Below are 18,507 nucleotides of genomic sequence, written 5' to 3'. Positions count from 1 at the left end.
ACAGGTTTATAAAATATGCTAAAAAGTCACTGACCACCATACTCCTCGCAGTGTTTCGTTTGATTAGAGCTAATCCCACTACTCACTGCTGTAAAGAAAGCAAATTCTTGTTCTAAATTATGACTGGTCAATAGTCCGATTAGCAAACAATAGCTAACTGCGTAACAATACCAAACAGAGCTCCAAATTGGACCAAATATGTTTACATAACGTTGCGTCATGACTCACGATTTTATTATGCCCAATTAACCAGTGCATAGAAAAATATTGCAGAAAAACTAATTGTGTGACAAACAAGGCTTTCAACTGTCAACACGGATATAATGTAAACAATGTTGTTTTGAGACGAACAACCCTTTCACCGTTTTTATAACCTTAAATCACTGTCCAAAGTTTTAGGGAAGGACCCTGATTAAAAGAAGGGCTGTCTTGTTGCGGTGTTTGGGGATATATTTGATTGAACGGGAAGAATAGACACACTCCCTCAAAAGTATCAGAAGCTAATCCAGCAATGGCCAGAGAGGGATTTCTCGGGCCATAGCTTCAAGAATATGCTGACCACGGGCTTCAAGTTCACAATCTAGAGACGACAAATTATTAAGGAGCACAAACGATCCTAACCTAAACATTACTAAAGTGCGACCATTTTCCAAATGACATTATTACCCCGCATCAAAAATTTCACATTTACATTTAAAAAGAAAGACATCGAATTGAAGATCTATTAGATTTTATTTACTCACGATCGTGCGTTAGAAATATATCTAGATGTAAGAGTGGCCCCATGTCCTAGTCGAGGTGGGGTGTAACAGAACAGTGAACAACAAACACAGTATTGCATCTAACATTTTAATACATTATAAATTTCTCTCCATATCGATTGTACAAAGACACATACAAATAGACAATAATACAATAAAGTAGCTGATGAACAGAGGTTTATGATCGCATATGTACTTCATTATATTATGAAGAACTAGCTAGGGTTGCATGACTATACCAGAGTGGCTTTTTCAGCATTCATAACATTATCACCTTAAAGCCTCTGGTCGTCATTTTGCGAGCAAAATGTACATTTTTACGACTTAATCCACTTTGAAATGTACTCAAATTGATTACTGAATATTTAATAAAGAAATTTTTAAAGAATAAAACCGGTAGATAATCCCCCGGCTTTAATTTAGTCCGATTAAAACGAATCCCATCAAAAGATTTTAGTGAAGTTTATAGTTGGCACTGGTTAGTTTTGGCCATATCCCGTTTATCCCTCAATGATGACCAGAGACCTAAAGGTACATGTGTACATACACCTGATTTTCAAATTGTTTATTTAAATCTAAACTGGGTCAGAAACTGTCCAAACTTTTCTAAAAGTCCAGTAAGGAGGAAGGACACTGGTTGTACACACGTACATTCAGTCATGACTGCGGTTCCCATATTGATACTGCCAATTTTCATATTACCTCCCTTTAAACAGCAATATTTTATGCCATTAACGTCACTGGTTTTGGCTTGAGCGGCACATGATTTTCCAGAATCACATGGAAGCGGTGCTGAAAAATGGAAAGTCGATTTATTATACTAGAACATGGAAATTAGATGGCCGAGAAACTTCGACCTATATCTATCATTAAACTTCTTACATCTTAAAAAGTAGATCTACAAAGAAAAGCATATAAATTCGTAAAGAACAGCTAATCCTGTAGCGAAGGACTATTACTCTTATACAGGAAATGGAATGGGGTTTAACGTCCTACATTTCTGTTCCGACCTGGCTAATGCTATAATTTTGTCCGGACAACGGCACTATGACCTACTCCTCTTTTCGAATTTACGTGAACGCGAACGTACGGGACCTCGGTTTTTCATACCACCCGAAAGACTAGACACTGTCCCGTGCCAGACCCCTGCGTCCTACACCACTGGCAAGAGGAAATCACCCTGGAAAATCCCGAGGAACTTCCTCACGTCACACCAGTATCGAACCCGAGGTTCCCTCTCATATACATAACAAAGGGGCATTATGTTAGCATAAAACGTAGACATGTCCATCAAATTGCAGATAAATTTTATAATTAAGTTTTATAGAGCAAAATCTTTGCATTTTAGCGATAAATAATTATATATAGCGATTTAAGTTCGGTAAGATAGACCTTGGGTTTTTGATTCTGGCCAAAATAATTTAATCTTAACCTGGTGCAAAATACTTATGACAGCAGTTTTACAATTGACAATAGAAAGGGGGACAAAGGTTAATGTACTCTCAACAAAAATTGGGTTATTTCGGGTCTATAATGGTACATCTTCATTTAAATAATTCACCTGCATGCAGGGGGCGAGGGCCGGGAGAAAGGCCACATGCATGAACCATACTGGGATCGAAACCAAGCTACTTAACTCGCATAACATCTAACTCCCACGCGTTATTTAGATCAGTCGGTTATTCAAGCGCACGACAATAAAATGACTTACGTGTATTTAGAAGAGTTGCTGTAGACAAAGTTAGGTAGGAAATCAGGAAAACTGTTATAACAATCAAACTCTTCATTTTTATGTCTGAAAAATATTCGAACAAGAAATTGTGTTTATATATTTAACACAGTAAATAAATTTCGGCATTTCTATAAAATCAGATTTAAGGTTTATTTCAGAATTCAGCTGAAAGACACCCGTGGGCAGAGCCGGATTAAAACCACTTCAAGAGACCCTAAGCACCGAAAAGATTATGATGTCCCGACACACACACACACATTTTTTTTCTCCAAAAAACCAAAACACACACATGCGTAAAATATATTATTGTCATTCGAAATAAAATAAAAATAACATGTATGCTTAAATTGAAATAACCCATTTCTAGATTTTCAGGATCGCAAAACTAGATCATTTCGATATCAGAGTAGGCAGGAGGGCAAAATTGCCCTCACAACACACTGCATGGTGCATCCACGTCTTCATTAGCTCAGTCGGCACAGGAAAGTGGGACCTTAAACTCCATGCCATTTGCAATTTCTAAAAAAATGAAATTAGTGTAATGGTAAAAATTGCAACTGGTAGCTTACCTTAGATTTTACCCGTTCTCTTCCACGATAAACGAAATCTTGATCCATCACCTTCAGACCCTTTCTATTGTCTCTTGTTTTATACAAAATATGTCATGACATCGCCTACGTCACGTTTCAGACTGTCAGAATAAAATGGATGGGACTTACTTACGTAGTCACGGTTATTATTAAATGCAACGTAGAATAAGATAAATATAGCCACCCGTCCAGTTTTTTTAATTCTTGTTTTATTGGTGTATCTGTATGATTATTATTTTTTGACGTTTGGCGTGTTAAACTGTCATGTCTTGGGCAGTTAAACACCTGCTTGTGAGTCAACGAATTAATATGTGACCTTACGATTTCAGTAAGTTTTGTCACCGGTTATAAATTGCCCAAAACTTAATGAAACCGCTGCGAAATAAATGTAGGGCACTTTTAATGGCATGGTCATAACCTGCAAGCAAAGTTTTTAAAGCAATTCAATTCTACTGGTTTCATAATTACATCAAAGCATAGTGTATAAAACAGTGGACTGTTGACAAAGTGGAACAACAATAGGGATGCATAAATTTCCAAATAATCCATGACACATCTAAGATTGATAAGAGTATGATTAGCAGAGCCGGTTGCAGGATACATTGCAGGATATGAATAACCTTAACTAGGCTTAAATAATATTTAAGGTCAACTATGCTTTACTTCATAATTAGTAATTGATAAAAACCTGAAAATAGCCACACCTCTCGGCTTAATGCTGCTAGATTGCCTGAAAAAAAAAAATTTAAGCTGGAGAAATTGGTCAAAAATGTGCCAAAAACCGACACAGCTAATTAGTGAGGCGTAGGATTTATGCCACAACGTTTACACAGCACGTCATGTAAAACGGACAGAAAAATGAGTCCATCGGGGGAAAACATATTCCTGAAGCAATGGCCGGAGAAATCCCTCTCTGGCCATTGCTGGATTGACTTCTGATACTTGAGCTTTTGAGGGAGTGTGTCTATTCTTCCCGTTCAATCAAATCTATTAGTATAGCAACATGACAGCCCTTCGTTTAATCTGGAGTCTTCCCTAAAACTTTGGACAGTGATTTAAGGTATTAAAAACGGTGAAAGCATTGTTCGTCTCCAGACAGTATTGTTTACATTGTATTCGTTTTGATAGCCGCGTTTGTCACGCAATTAATTTTTCTGCAATATTCTGCTATGCACTGGTTAATTGGACATAACAGAATCGTGAGTCATGACGTAACGTTATGTAAACATTTGGTCCAATTTGGGGCGTAATATTGTTACGCAGTTAGCTATTGGTTGTTAATCGGACTATTGGCCAGTCACAATTTGGAATAGAAATTTGCTTCCTTTTCAGCAGTGTAAAGTTGGATTAGGCATAATCAAATGAAACGCTGCGAGGAGTATAGGGGAAAAACATGTAGGGAAACTTTTCACTCGGACATCTGATCCCCATTACCCTGTTATGGTTATATTAATTCAACGAGACTTTCCTCAAAATGCAGAGGAATTTTCCTATGGATTCGCTACTGTTCTTCTGAACGCTTTTACAGTGAAAATTTTAAAAAATTTATGGGAAACAATTGGAATTTTGATAAACTTAAAGACGCTAAACCTCTAACTCAATATTTTCTATAAAATTTGAAATTAAAATTCAATACTGACTCATTCCAGTCAATATTGATGTTGTTATCTTGCCGTGAAAATATGGGATCCTAATATCAAATATTTAAGATACAGTATAATGAACGTTTTAAATATTCATTGTGCCTTAAATATTAGATATTAGGATATTTATCATATATATAACAACAACATCAATATTGAAAGAAATGAACAAACTCTTAATTCTAATTCGTGTTTTTAATTTTGAATATTATGGATACTATTTAGTTAGAGGTTTAATTCGGGGTATTATGGTTAGGTTAATACCAATTTTATGTAATTTTAGGATGGGGTATATTAAATATTTATAACGTTGCGTGATTTGCATTTGTCGGGAACAGGGCATAAGCAACTCGGCGAGAGTGGGGTGGGGGGTCTCTCCCCCGGGCTCGAAAATTTTTGAAAATTATACATGGTCTCTAGCGTCTGTTTCGGCGTATATCTGGGTAACTGGAGGTTAATTTGCTAAATCACAGAAACTAAGAGTTTACACAACAACACATCATGACATACCGATTTTCTTTTACTTTACGATCAAAACAGTGTATTTTTTTATGAATTTATACCAACAAGTGGCCCAGCTGCCACGCCGCCCGCATCCCCCGACCCAGCCCACCCTCAGGCATCACGAGCCCTGGTCGGAAAATATCAAATTTCTCACGGATCAACGCTAGGGTATAATATCATGACATCATCGGGCGATAAAAACACTTGTACCTGGCTTTTATTAGTCTTCCCTAGATCTCAAAGTGGCGAAAAGTTCAACTCAGAAGCAATGTAGAAAGGTGTCGTTGACAGAATGATTCTGTCAAGAGAAGGAATCGAGAAGAGAGAAAAATAGAATAAGTAAGGTGTACCATATAGCGGATAGCACTAATCAATGGAATTTCACTTCATCATATCTTTGTAAACGGAATTGCACCCTTTTTGGAATGATTTACAATTTCGTAGTGTGCAAGGACCTTCGATATTTTCAAGTTACGCTCAGTGTCTTGCAGATTGGAACTTGCATGATGTATTATCTCTGTGGCTACACTCAACAACCGCCATCTGACTTGACTACACCCAAGTTATGTGCACGCAAAGGTCATTAAGACATTGGACGTTATTATGATACGTGGCATGACAGAAGTTACCAGTGACAATGTGAAAACGTTTGTACCAGAAGAAGTAGCATCTTTAGCACGTTTGCGTTAAGTTGACCCGAGCTTTCATGTTGCCAATGAACAAAAGCTTTGGTGTAAGTCAGAATTATCTTAACCAATCAAAGTGGCTAACACAGAGAAAGAATATCAATCCTTCAGAGATATTTTGAAACTTGGTATAGCCTTGAGAGAGTGAGAGAGTTTCGGTATATCATATGGTTGATTTTATTGCAATAATTCGCTTGGGTTGGTTGGACAGGCGATCCTACTCCTTGTCACCTACAAGCTGGGAATCGAAACCATGCCGCTTGACTTACAATGTAATGACAGACCTTGTGATCTAATGCACGCAGTAAACCTGTCCCCCCCCCCGCCCCGCACGAGAATAGCATTGAACTATTGAACTACAAATGGAAGAACACTTACCAATTTATATGGGCGATTTTCAAATAGTATTCTTTCATTAAATGTTCTCCCATAAGTTAATAGTTTGTGTTATAAGTCAACCATAGTTAATACCGGAATGAAATACAGTTTAATTAGATTGTATAGGACTAAACCCATCGCCACTGGTTGAATACTTCCTTCGTTAAGGTTGTGATCACCTAAGGAAGTGGCACAAATGCATCCTGGAAGAGACATGGCTGACATACTGACAAGATGGATCACACACAGGGTGATTTCAATGTCTGACCACAACAAAATGTGGGCCAAAGTCGTTGATAAGGAGTCAAACCTGGGAAATACAAATCGTTTTGATCAAGATATGATGCCAGGCAACGAAACACCCACGTCAGATCAGTCACCCTTCATTCTAAAATTGTAATACATAATCAAGGCAATGACCCTGTAATCAAAATGATTCTTCATTTCACTAGATTGAATAATGCATATAAATTTCAATGTGACCAGATGTTCACAAGATTATACAAAGTAAAACAAGGGTAATAACATTAGAAGCATATACTTCATAGGCCTACAGATTGGATAACTTTTGTTGTTAGAGTGTTTACAAGATTTTACAAGGGTGATACCTTAATTAACCAATAACAGAGCAACCAGATTTCTTTATAGTTTTATATACTGAAAATTCATATTATCAGTCATACACAAAGATGGGAGTCAACCCAGCAATATTATTAATAAAATTGCTAAAAAAGGAAAGGTCATATTACATGTCCTCCCAGGCCATATCATAACATCACAATGACTACTACAATGCATTCATTTCTAGGAAGGATTTGATGGAAAAATACAAGCAAACATGGCATAACTGGTAGTTAGCTTGGTAGTTATACAACAGACATACTCCAATATTTGGCAAATGTTGTATACATCCTTAACATATGTACAGTATTTAACAAACAAAATAACATGATATATGATTGAACAGGCATGAAATAATAATAACTAATATTAATGAATTTCATGCATTATTGGTCATGTTTAAAATTAATGATGAAAAATAATCAAGCAAAACTTTGATTTCTTAATTAATTTTATAAATCAATACATAATGAATATAGTATTATTTTGAAAACTTTTCAGTATTTCTAGATGATATTTAATTTTTCAAAAACAGATAACACCACTTGCTGGACTAGAACAAAAGACAAAGACAAATTTCTTTGTTTGGTATGTATTCATTATGATTGACTAGTATTAGGCTTTACAGGTTAGCCAATTAATAAAATCAAAGTCATAAATAAGGTGTGTCTGATCAAAATCCTGACAGAACCTTGTTCTCAACATACAGACCACTCACTCAGTCATCCAACTCCTTGTAAAATGGTAAGAGAGTTGATGCTATCTTAATGAGTAAGACTTGTCAGGTTTATCCAAACCATTCTTTCCGATTTTGTATTCAGAAATTAACATGAATATATCTCTCTTTACACATTATACATTAAGGACTGTACCTTTTTTGTAGTGGTATGCTGTGGTGGAATTTACCCTCGAGAAATTATATGCTGTTGGTTAATTTTATATTAGTGATAAAAAGTGGGTCCTTATTGCTATTACAAGTTGTTGTTAAGGAAAATAATCCCTTCTTACTGACTCGAATAGGTCATATCAGTAAGTGCATTTAAAATAACAATCATTGTGGGAAATTCCACTGAATATTTGATTCCTCCTCTCTTTGTCTAGTCTATGAAAAAAGACAAAATCTGTTTAAATTAGTAATGTATCTTAAGATAAGTAGTATTTCTATAGACTATAGGTTACACTACTGACACACTGTAAATAGATGCATAATAAATATCAGCCTTGCAACTTTATTTTTATTTTTGTGGTGCTAAAAATGTCTTGGAATCTTGTTACTCGTCCTTTTACACACTGACTAATGGAAAAGTAGGCTACTTAAAGAAGCATTATGAAAAAGCTAAATCTGCCCTTTTATTCACTTGCCAAGCTCATAATCAATTCACTAGATCAAATGGCTGAGATATTAAGTGAATTAGAAAATGTTTGCTGTATCTTGGTTAATTTTCAAAATTGAAAATTGAGACTTTGTTTACTATCTTCTTTTAATGGCATTTAGTATTTGGGACATAATCAATTAAAACACTATTTATGGATAACAAGTACCCTAGTAATTGTTTTTCATAAATAGTGTCTTACTTGATTCATTTATTAACGTAGAAATGGTCCTTAAGACTATTTATGCTATTTCTTGTCAAACCTTCAAACATTTATAACTTTGATCATAATAAAGTAATTTTAGTGAATTTTTCCGTACATTTATTTGTGATTATTAATTTTTAAACTATTATGAATCTTGATAAAGGGTTTTTGCACCCGAAACGTCGACCCATTAAACAATCTTCTACTTCTACAAGTCTGTTGTGTATTCTGTTGAATGGGGATTCTTTAATTTTATTTTACTACTCTGCCCCGCCGGTATCATCTTTTGATCCAGTCTCCACGCAGATGTATCAGCCTGTCCAGCTTTAATTACTCTCTAAGGGAGTGTTGCCGTACCCTTTTCCTGTTTCCTATTATAGCATGTTTAAGCAGAAACAACTACATCTTGACATTTACTAGTTTAAAGGAGGGTCAAAGGTTATATCTAAAATCTAGATTAAGTTGACCTTGATAATATTATCAGGTAATATAACCTAGTCTTATGACGTGTATTAATCTTAATATCCAGTTTTAAAGGTGGGTAATAGTATGAAATAATACATTTTATCACATGTAAGTTAATACCTCAACGATGTAATATTTCGTGTGGTGACAGTTTTAGAAACAAAATAAAAAGTTATCTTGACCTTACAAATTCATAAATAAGATTTTTCTTTTAATGCTCAATTCTAAATTCTAATCTTACCAAATTACATGCTACCTGTAAATTCTGAACCTTAATTACACATGCTACGTGAAAATTTTGAACTTTTATAACACATGCTACCTGTTAATTTTCTAACATGCTACCTGTAAATGTTGAACTTTAATTATACATGCTATTTGTAAATGTTGAACTTTAATCATACATTCTACCTGTTACTTTTGAATTTTAATTTCACATGCTACATGTTATTTTTGAACTCTAATTCCACAAGCTCCCTGTACATTAAAGAAACAGTTAAATTTATTAATATAACTAATCTTAGAAATTAATTAAATAAATTTTAGTCTTCATGTACTAAAGCTGATAATAAATGACACTGAAAACAGTGAATATAAAACTATTCAATTCAATAATTCAAATAAAATTTTTTAATCATTTTAATAAACTTATGTACTTTTTAAAATCTAATTAGGGTATCCGTAGACTCAAGTTTATTATATCATCATTTTTATTTATAATGTCAAGTTATCTATTGTCACAAGACAACTGTAGAAAGAAAGCTTAGGTTACCGGTACAGAACAGTCCTATAACATTGATAACCTACTTTCACAGCCCCATGACACAGGTTCTTATCTTAATATCAATTTCCTTCATATGACACCACTGAGTGATTTTATCTATTCAAGGCCAGCTTAATGTACTTGCATACCTGTATTGTAATTCATTATAAATCATTACTAACATAAACATTTGATTTAAACTTTTAAATGAAAATCATTTTATAAGTCATAATTAAATTTCAAAATATGATTTGTTCTATGATAGAAGCATTATATTATGACAACATCTTATATAAACAAATATTTCATTAGAGTAGCCTATAATGATAAAAACTAATGAAAGATAATGATAATGATAAAGATAATGAAAGTAGATAAAGTAAAACAAAAGATAGCTAATTAAGACCAATTATGCCTCATCAGCCATTTTTCCATCAAATCTAAACTACATATTGTTTTAATACTATACATGTAAATTGCATTGTTTTCCTCAATATTCAATCATGTGATGTTATATTATTTCCTGGGTAGCCGCGTTACGAACTCGTCATAAATCTCAAATACTGGAGTGCGTTATGAGCAGCATTAGCATGGGCTTCATCTGTTGATGGACCTGTGCCTTGACAGACAGCAACAGGCATGGAGGACAGTTGAACCAAACATTGATGCTGATCTGAAAGTAAAAAAAAATGCAAATATTTTAAAAAGAATTTGTAGGTCTCTAAGAGTTGTCTTAAAGTAGCTAAGTCTCTAACTTAATATCATCCAAAATCTTCAACATTGAAAACACGATTTATTTGTCAAATTAAATCAACATTCATGTTGTGATCTTACCGGAAAAAGATGGGCTTTTGATATCCAATATTTAAGACAAAATAAACATTTTACCATTGGTACACGAATCGTGTACCATAATACGCTTCAGCCCCAGTTATATCAAGAGACTTGAGGAACGAGGCTAGACACATTGCACCAAATCAAACGGCGTATGTAGACTGGAATAACCAGACGCTAGAAATTTGCACTCGCTTGAGACTGCTGGCTTATTTCGCCGAACATAACTGATTTGAAATTGGAGTAAAAACGGAAACCATTGAATGTAAATCAGTTTATATATATTCATATTTACAGTATTATATACGTTGCGAACCACTTTTGTCAATTTCTAGGTCCAAAATGTTAGCGATTTAGCTCCTTTAACTTCTTGACAATCCCCAATGAATAAAGATATAACTCTGGAACAGTAAGTCCTAGAATACTGAAAAACTGAAAAGGTAACACCAGAATGGAAGGTTGCAGAACACTGAAACTTAATATTAAAAGAATTCCTCCTCACACTACCCCAATGCTTCAAGTCACATTGGAAGAAAATCTGTTAAAACCTGTAGCCTCCATTGCCTTAACAAGAAACAAAGGGTCTTTAATCACTGAAAATTTCATGACCATAATGCTTCAAACCAATTCATAAAAAAATCTTAAAAACTGTTGCCTCTAATGCCATAACAAGCCAACTGTTGTTGGACGAACGGATGCACGACAGCTGGGTTCAAGCCAAAAATTACAAAATTCCAATTTATAAGCATATCCAAGACTAGACGGTTTAATTATTAATAGATTTTTGATATTTTGTTTTGTGTCATTTCTAACTTGTTTCAGTCAACCTAATATGTAATATTCGGGCAATGGGAGAGATATGTGGCTCCTCGCTAAATTCAGTGACTGAATGACAATATTATGACAGGTGATACCAATTGCTCTTGTAGAGTTTTAGTAGTCACATTTCCACTTAGGTACCACTAAAGATATTAACTGTGGTGCACACATAGAATGCCAGATGTTTTGACAAAAATGGTTGTAAACATCAGTAATTTCATTATAAAATAAAATGTTCAAACATTCAACCCCTGTCTAGCATATACCCAGAACTGGTTTAATATTAATGTATGCCCTCACCCCCCCCCCTCCAAATTATTTTCTTACCCAATAAAAGCACATTGAAAAGGTTTAGGGAAGGTTGTTGTTGTCGTATTTAACTCTTTTATACGCCCACATTTTAAGTAGAAGTATATTGTCATCAGTCACTCCTGTATGTCTGTTCCTAATTCTTGTAAACACATTACAGTTTGCAAGATATTTTTTCAGACTTACAGGGACTGTTCCACTTGTCTAATGAGGAGCCCTAGTTATTCTTTGACTGAGCAGCATTTTTTGATGTCTGTGCTGCACTCCTTTATAAAATTACTAGAGGTTATGTTTTTTCATTGCCTGGCAACACTGTGTTTTAAACAATTTGAAAGGAAAGTCTTTCTGACAGCCGTACTAGTTTGAGAAGATCAATTGTGATTTTAATATAAAGTCAGTGACATGTATAATAGTGAACTTACTAGAGTTGCTAGGTTCTTTAATATCAAAGTAAGAGACTTCAAATCTCTGTACTTCTGCTATTTCTTGTAGCATCTGACAATAGTTGGTGTTTGGTACATTCAAAGAATTCTTATGCAAATCTTTCATGTGTGCACCACCACTCTTCATAATTTTTTGATAAAATTTTTGAATTTCTTTCGCTTTCTGTGGAGTAGTGACAGGAATTTTCTTCTTGCCTTCCTTTAGAGCAGCATATGCACTCTGTGGTTCAAAAGACTGAAAGTATAAATTAGAATGTACAATGTTATACCTCTCTCAATAATATATTCTTGGAATACTTTCAATATCTTAACCCTCTGAACCCGATGCTCTTGAAGGGTAAATGTTGAAGATTCTTGGGGTTAGAGGCAAAACATTTATTAATTAATCAATATTGAGTCTGTCAGATACACAAAATGTGTTATAATATGAATGTAGGAACATATGTGTAGGACTGTTGGTCACTGATCAATGCTTGTACTATTCACAACATTGGCTTCTATCTATATTAAATATAAATTCTTGTAGGAGTTTTCACAGATAACAAGTTTAAAGGGTTAAAGATCTGCAAACTCAATAGCTCATCTCACAAAAAAAAAATAATATTCAAAGACTTTTGAAAGCATACTATTACAAATAATTTCTTACTAATTGCAGATCATCTTCATCATCTGATTGTTCTATTTTAGTGTTTTCACTTCCATCTAACATCACCTTCTTTATCTGCTCTAGCATCTGTGCTGCAGCTGCCCTTTTAGCAGACTTCTTAGATCGTCCTACTCCTATTCATAAAATTAAAAAAAACCTTAGCATACTGACATTTGTACGGTTCAGCACTATGAATAAACACCATTGATTTATTTTGTCAATGTTCTTACGGCAGTACATTGCATATTCCCCATGGCCTGTGCATGATTGGCTGATCCTTCATGAATCATTGCGCATTGGCTATTCATGAATGGAGAGAGAGAAATGGGGTTTAACGTCCACTCAACACAAACTAGGTCATTTCGGGACCAACATATGGTTAAATTTTATTTACATAATTCGCTTGCACGTAGGGGTCTTTAGCAGTGGGAGGAAACTGGAGGACCCGGAGAAAACCCACGAGGTTGGACAGGCGACCCTACTCCTTGCCACGTACAACCAGGGATTCATTCATGAATGGAGAAAGTAGTGGTATACAAGCAAACACAAACTAGACTTTATTCATAAAGAAACATAACTGTATCGGCAAAACCGATTAAATGTTTACTTAATCTGAATGTATATAGAAACATTTCTTTTTATCGATGACAACTTTAGATACACTGCAACTTACCTATTTCCTGGAATTTACCGATTTTAACAGTACATTTAAATTCTCTAGAGTGAGGAGGACCCTGTTCACATGAGTATTCATAAATAGGCGGTTTGATTAGTTTCTTTTGGGTAAACTCTTGTAGTTCACCTATAGGATTGCCCAGACTGTCTTCATCAGCAGATGGTCCAACACTACTACTGAAACATCATAAGGACAATGTTATTTCAATTTCTGATTTATTCTATTTTATTATACTGAATGTTAACTCACAAAAGGATTAACGTTTACTCAATAAAAACTATGTCATGTCGGAACTAACATTCATGCGTGGTTCAATCTTATTTCAATAATTCGCTTGCACTTAGGGGTCTTTAGCTGTAGTAGGAAACAAGCAGGAAATCAAAAGTATGTCACTTGACTCGGTGACAGACCTTATGATGTTATATGCACACAATAAACCAATAGACCACACAACTTCCCTGGTGGAAAGAGTACAGGTTTATAGAAAAGATTCACCTGGTATCGTTATCTTCTGCTTTAATATTGTTATCAACTGGCATTACACCTAATATAGTATTCAAAGCGGCTTGAGCTGCAGTATGTTTAGCCTTCTTTTTACTTGTTCCTGAAAAAAATATTAATTTAAGTCTACATTTGTCATTTGTGAAGGCACAACATGTGGTTAAACCAAGAGGTACAAATCCTATGTATTAGGATGTAAGTATCAGATCTTGACTAAATGGGATACATATTATAAATAAATGAAATGAGGTTTAACATCCTACTGTTCTGCTCCGAACTGGGATAATGAAGACGGGCATACACCATACAGTGTGCTATGAGGGAAATTTTGCCCGGACAGCGGCATTACGGCCTACTCTTATATCAAATTCCAAATGTCAAGGGATCTTTTATCTGCACATCAATGTGTACACAAGTCCTCTGTTTTTCATCCCATTCGAACGACTAGACAGTTGTCCTTGTCAAGCCCCCCCCCCCCATCCTGCATCACTGACAAGGGAGAACCATGCCGGAAAATCTGGATGGACTTGCTCAGCCAATGCAGTGATCAAACACCCGACCTCCAGGCTAGCGAGCCAGTGTTTTATCCACTTAGCCACTTTGACCCCCTATATATTATAAACATATGTCTTAAGTTACATCACAATTGGATAACAATTGTGAACTTTAGAGTGTCCACAAGCTAAAAGCGTAATTTTTCGTACAATCAGGGGCCATATTCCTTAGTATTACATGGCTTTACTACACTTTTTGCATAAAAGGGTAAGGCCCTTTTTATGGGAAGTTAGAAAAAAAAACAACACATTTTTAGCCTGTGGATTTGTCAAAATCGGATATACGTCCACAGGAAAATGTGGGTGGGTAAAAACCATTTCAATAAATTCACCATTACACCATAAGGACTGTTGAGTTTGAATTTCGTAACACTTGTACCGAAACTGCCAGATAACTGCCGTTCCAAGTAAGCAAATAGTGTAAAAGTATGTAGACCCTCTAGTGGTCACAATTATTATCCGATTTTAATGAAACTTAAAATATACGTTTATATCTTAAAGATCTGGGTTCCTGTCGATACTTGTGCATATTGGGCAGTAACTCCCTAAATTAAGGCCCCTGATTGTCCGAAAATTTGTTTTGGCTTGAGCTTGTTCTCTGTCCATCTCTTGCAAAATGTGGGCGTATCTTGCATGGCAACAGCTTGTTGTACATTTTGAGGTTCCAAACAATAGTGCCACACACCGTCTAATTTTGTTTTTATGCATATAGGCTAAATTAAATAGAAGTTTACATTTTTTGCAATATATGAAATTCTCAACATAAATTTAACACAACAAATCTGGGAAATAATAAGTTCACAAGGTGGGCCTATTTGATTTCATATAACCCACAATCCAGTCCAATTTTTATAAAATGTTATAAAATAAAGATTGTCCAATAAAACCATACCCTTTCCTGTGGCTGTAATTTCTCCTACCACTACACTCATTAGAAACATAGGCTCATGTATGGCACCTTCATTTGCAACCAGATCATACTGTGGAGTTATTCCTCGTTTAGTACATATCTCTTGTAGAAAGCTGATAGGAGTTTTTCCAGCAGGTACAGCCATCTGATAAGAAGAAGAAAAAAAAATATAAATGACAAAGATGAGGATGATGACAATGGGGAAATGAAATGGGTTGAACACAGGACCTCGTTTTTTTTCATTGCTAGGTCCTACACGATCGAGTGGGAGGGGGAACCTCGCTGGAAAATTCAGGTGAACTTTCTCGGCCAACACCAACATGGATTGAAACACAGGACCTCCAGGTTAGTGAGCCAACATACGTTTTACTCACTAAGCCACAATGGTTCCTTGGATGGGGGAAAAGGTAGCCGGCAGCAAATGGGCCTACTCAGTTCTATTGAAATTATTGAATAAACACAACACTAAACATAGTTCAGCTCTTCTATTGAATCCTTGTCGAAACTGAGATCCGCCCTAGTCAATCTTACTGGGAAACTTTTCACTGCTAAACGGTCGCGTGTCAGTCCCAGTGAATGCCTGAACAATATAAATGAACACCTTAGTGAGAAAATAAGACCTTGCTTACCTCGATAGAACCAGTGTGAGCAACACAACACGCTGTTAAAAAATACGTCTCCGTCTTCTAACCGACTTGGCGGACTTCATTGAAAGTCGGTTAGATTGACTGGAGCGGATCTCAGTTTCGACAAGGATTTAATAGAAGAGTTCCTGAACCTACAGGCCGAGTGAAATGAGGCCTACGTTCAAAGTTGAAATTAAACAGTGAACATCATTATTATGATGTCATCTCAACAAATTTCTGCCAAGCAAGTACTGGCTTTTCAGCATTAGATTTTGAAACTTAAATGGATTTTCGTTTAACATGTCCTGTGAAATCTTGGATATTTGTCACAAATTTCTAGAATTTTATACACATAATTATTTGTTTCGTTTTGTTTTATTGTTTCATGATGTCGTAAGCGACATTAAAAAATGTTTTCACACTTCCAATCGCCGGTAAAGAATCGGTTTGTTAGTAAATTATCAGTTGTAAATTCTGTCTGACAGATTACCACACATAAGAACTGTAAGCCTTTCATTGATTCCTGAAATAAAAACCTATTCACATAAATTTATTAGTATCTCACCTTTGTTTAATTTTAGTATGGGATGAAAACTCTCTAACTCGTGTGTGAAGCAAGCTTTTATAGTGGGCTCCTTGTGTCCTAGACAATGTATTTCCCTTTTTTTTTTTAGTTTGTACCGGGTATATAATTTATTATCGATTTTCAGCAGTGTGGAGTATGGAAAATGCACGTATTCGTCATTGATTTTACTTTTCAATATTTTACCAAATTCAACTACCTTTAAATATGATACGGAAATCTTACTTTTACTTGCAACATAGTCTTGGGCGTTAAGTCTCTTATTAGACTTTTCATAAAAAAAAGATAGTACTCTGTCGCCTTGAGCCCCCATATAAAAGCACTACGTCATCCTTAAATGGAAATTGTCTGCGATATCACCTCGGTGGAAGCGGACGTAAAATACAACTAACTCATCATCATCTTAAATGGAAAGATAGCAAAATCATATTCTAAATATAAAGGAAGAAGCTTCGGCTCTCCTAATTCTTGTCCGCGATATCACTTTAGTGGAAGTAGATGTTAAAGCACCAAGGTACTACTAGTACTAGTATTTTAGTACCGACATGGACTACTTATCTTGAAGAATTACATTAGTTCTTTGGAAGACAATTACTGAATTTTAATCGGGGCTAGTTTCGGCAATGATTATTTTTTCGTTAGCACAATACAGATAGTCAGAGAGAACAAATCTGTTTTATAATATAACATTAGAAACATCAGTTAATAATCCCACATAACTTGGACAAATATTGTTAAGTATTATATATATGAAAATAAGTGTGTTTAACTTATGTCTTGACTCTATTTTCAGCAGGTTGCATTTCCGGAGGGAGAGAGAGAGAGAGAGAGAGAGAGAGAGAGAGAGAGAGAGTTTAACGTCCTCTCGACACAAACCAGGTCATTTCGGGACTAACATATAGTTCAATTTTATTTCAATAATTCGCTTGTGCGCATATGTGTTTGTAGCAGTAGGAGGAAACCGAATCACCCGAAGAAAACCAATGGGGCTGGAGAAGCGACCCTACTCCTTGTCACGTACAACTGGGGAATCGAAACCACGCCAGTTGACTCAATGACAGACTTTATGATACAACGCGCATACGCTACCCCCCCCCCTTTATTTCCTTAGAAAAGGGGGCGAGTCATTTAGATTTTTATTAATACATTTAAAACACAATTAGTATCTGACTGTAATTTAGATTGAAGTTAGGATAAACTTGCAGTCGAAGTATAAACCGTATATATAGTGTCGTCTGCAAATAGATCACAATTAAAAGACAAATTTAAAGGCAGGTCATTAATGAAGATATTAAAAAGTAAGATACCAAGAATAGATCCTTGTGAAAACCCATGTAAGACTGGATGAAATGAAGATGTGCATCCATTAACAGATGAACACTGATTTCTGTCAAAAAGATATGATAGTGCAAATTTCGATAACTGGTATAAAGCACATATTTGTAATAATAAGTTAAGATTCACTAATTAAGCCAAGGGCTTTTCTGAAGTCAAAATGATTAACCCACTTATTTATGTTTGTTTAATAATTATATTAGACATTTAGACGCATATTTTTCAAGTCGTTTTGATAATATAGGTAAAATAGATGTTGGGCGAAAAATTATTAGGATCAGTTTTACAACCAGACTTATGTAAAGGCAGAACTTTAGCTGACTTAAATAAATTTAGAAATACACATATAGTTATGCATAAATTATAGATATCGTTAAACTTGGAGCAATTATTCCAGATCCAAAAGCTTTCACAAATGGATTAACAATTAGGATCTAAACCTACAAATTTAGTTATATCAAGTGTATATACCCTATGAAATTTTAACACTTGTATAACAGCTATAGGAGTAATTTCAAAAACCTCTTGCGACGGGTTTTCTCGGGGTTCC

At 35.1% G+C, this 18,507-nt stretch overlaps 1 protein-coding gene and 1 long non-coding RNA gene across 3 annotated transcripts; both read right to left on the bottom strand.

Annotated features, from left to right (window-relative positions):
• Positions 1-873: 873 nt before the first annotated feature.
• LOC126831892 (uncharacterized) lies at positions 874-3,184 on the bottom strand. The gene is made up of 3 exons (XR_007684411.2): positions 3,063-3,184; positions 2,473-2,556; positions 874-1,553 (listed from the first exon to the last, which is right to left on the bottom strand). It is a non-coding gene; the product is annotated as an uncharacterized LOC126831892 (long non-coding RNA).
• Positions 3,185-6,930: 3,746 nt separating this feature from the next.
• LOC126807942 (RISC-loading complex subunit tarbp2) lies at positions 6,931-16,682 on the bottom strand. 2 transcript variants are annotated; one of them, XM_050532869.2, is made up of 7 exons: positions 16,605-16,682; positions 15,396-15,558; positions 13,944-14,052; positions 13,446-13,624; positions 12,773-12,906; positions 12,106-12,361; positions 6,931-10,394 (listed from the first exon to the last, which is right to left on the bottom strand). In XM_050532869.2, exons 2-7 carry the CDS (start codon positions 15,556-15,558, stop codon positions 10,258-10,260), a joined length of 978 nt encoding a protein of 325 aa, XP_050388826.1. In that variant the 5' UTR covers positions 16,605-16,682; the 3' UTR covers positions 6,931-10,257. The 2 variants fall into 2 exon arrangements, with proteins under 2 accessions (XP_050388826.1, XP_050388828.1); XM_050532871.2 differs by having other exon boundaries at positions 13,446-13,621.
• Between the last annotated feature and the right edge of the window lie 1,825 nt (positions 16,683-18,507).

Source organism: Patella vulgata, chromosome 9 (assembly GCF_932274485.2).
Source record: "Patella vulgata chromosome 9, xgPatVulg1.2, whole genome shotgun sequence".
Lineage (NCBI taxonomy): Eukaryota > Metazoa > Mollusca > Gastropoda > Patellidae > Patella > Patella vulgata.
This window is presented reverse-complemented; position numbering and strand designations above follow the sequence as displayed.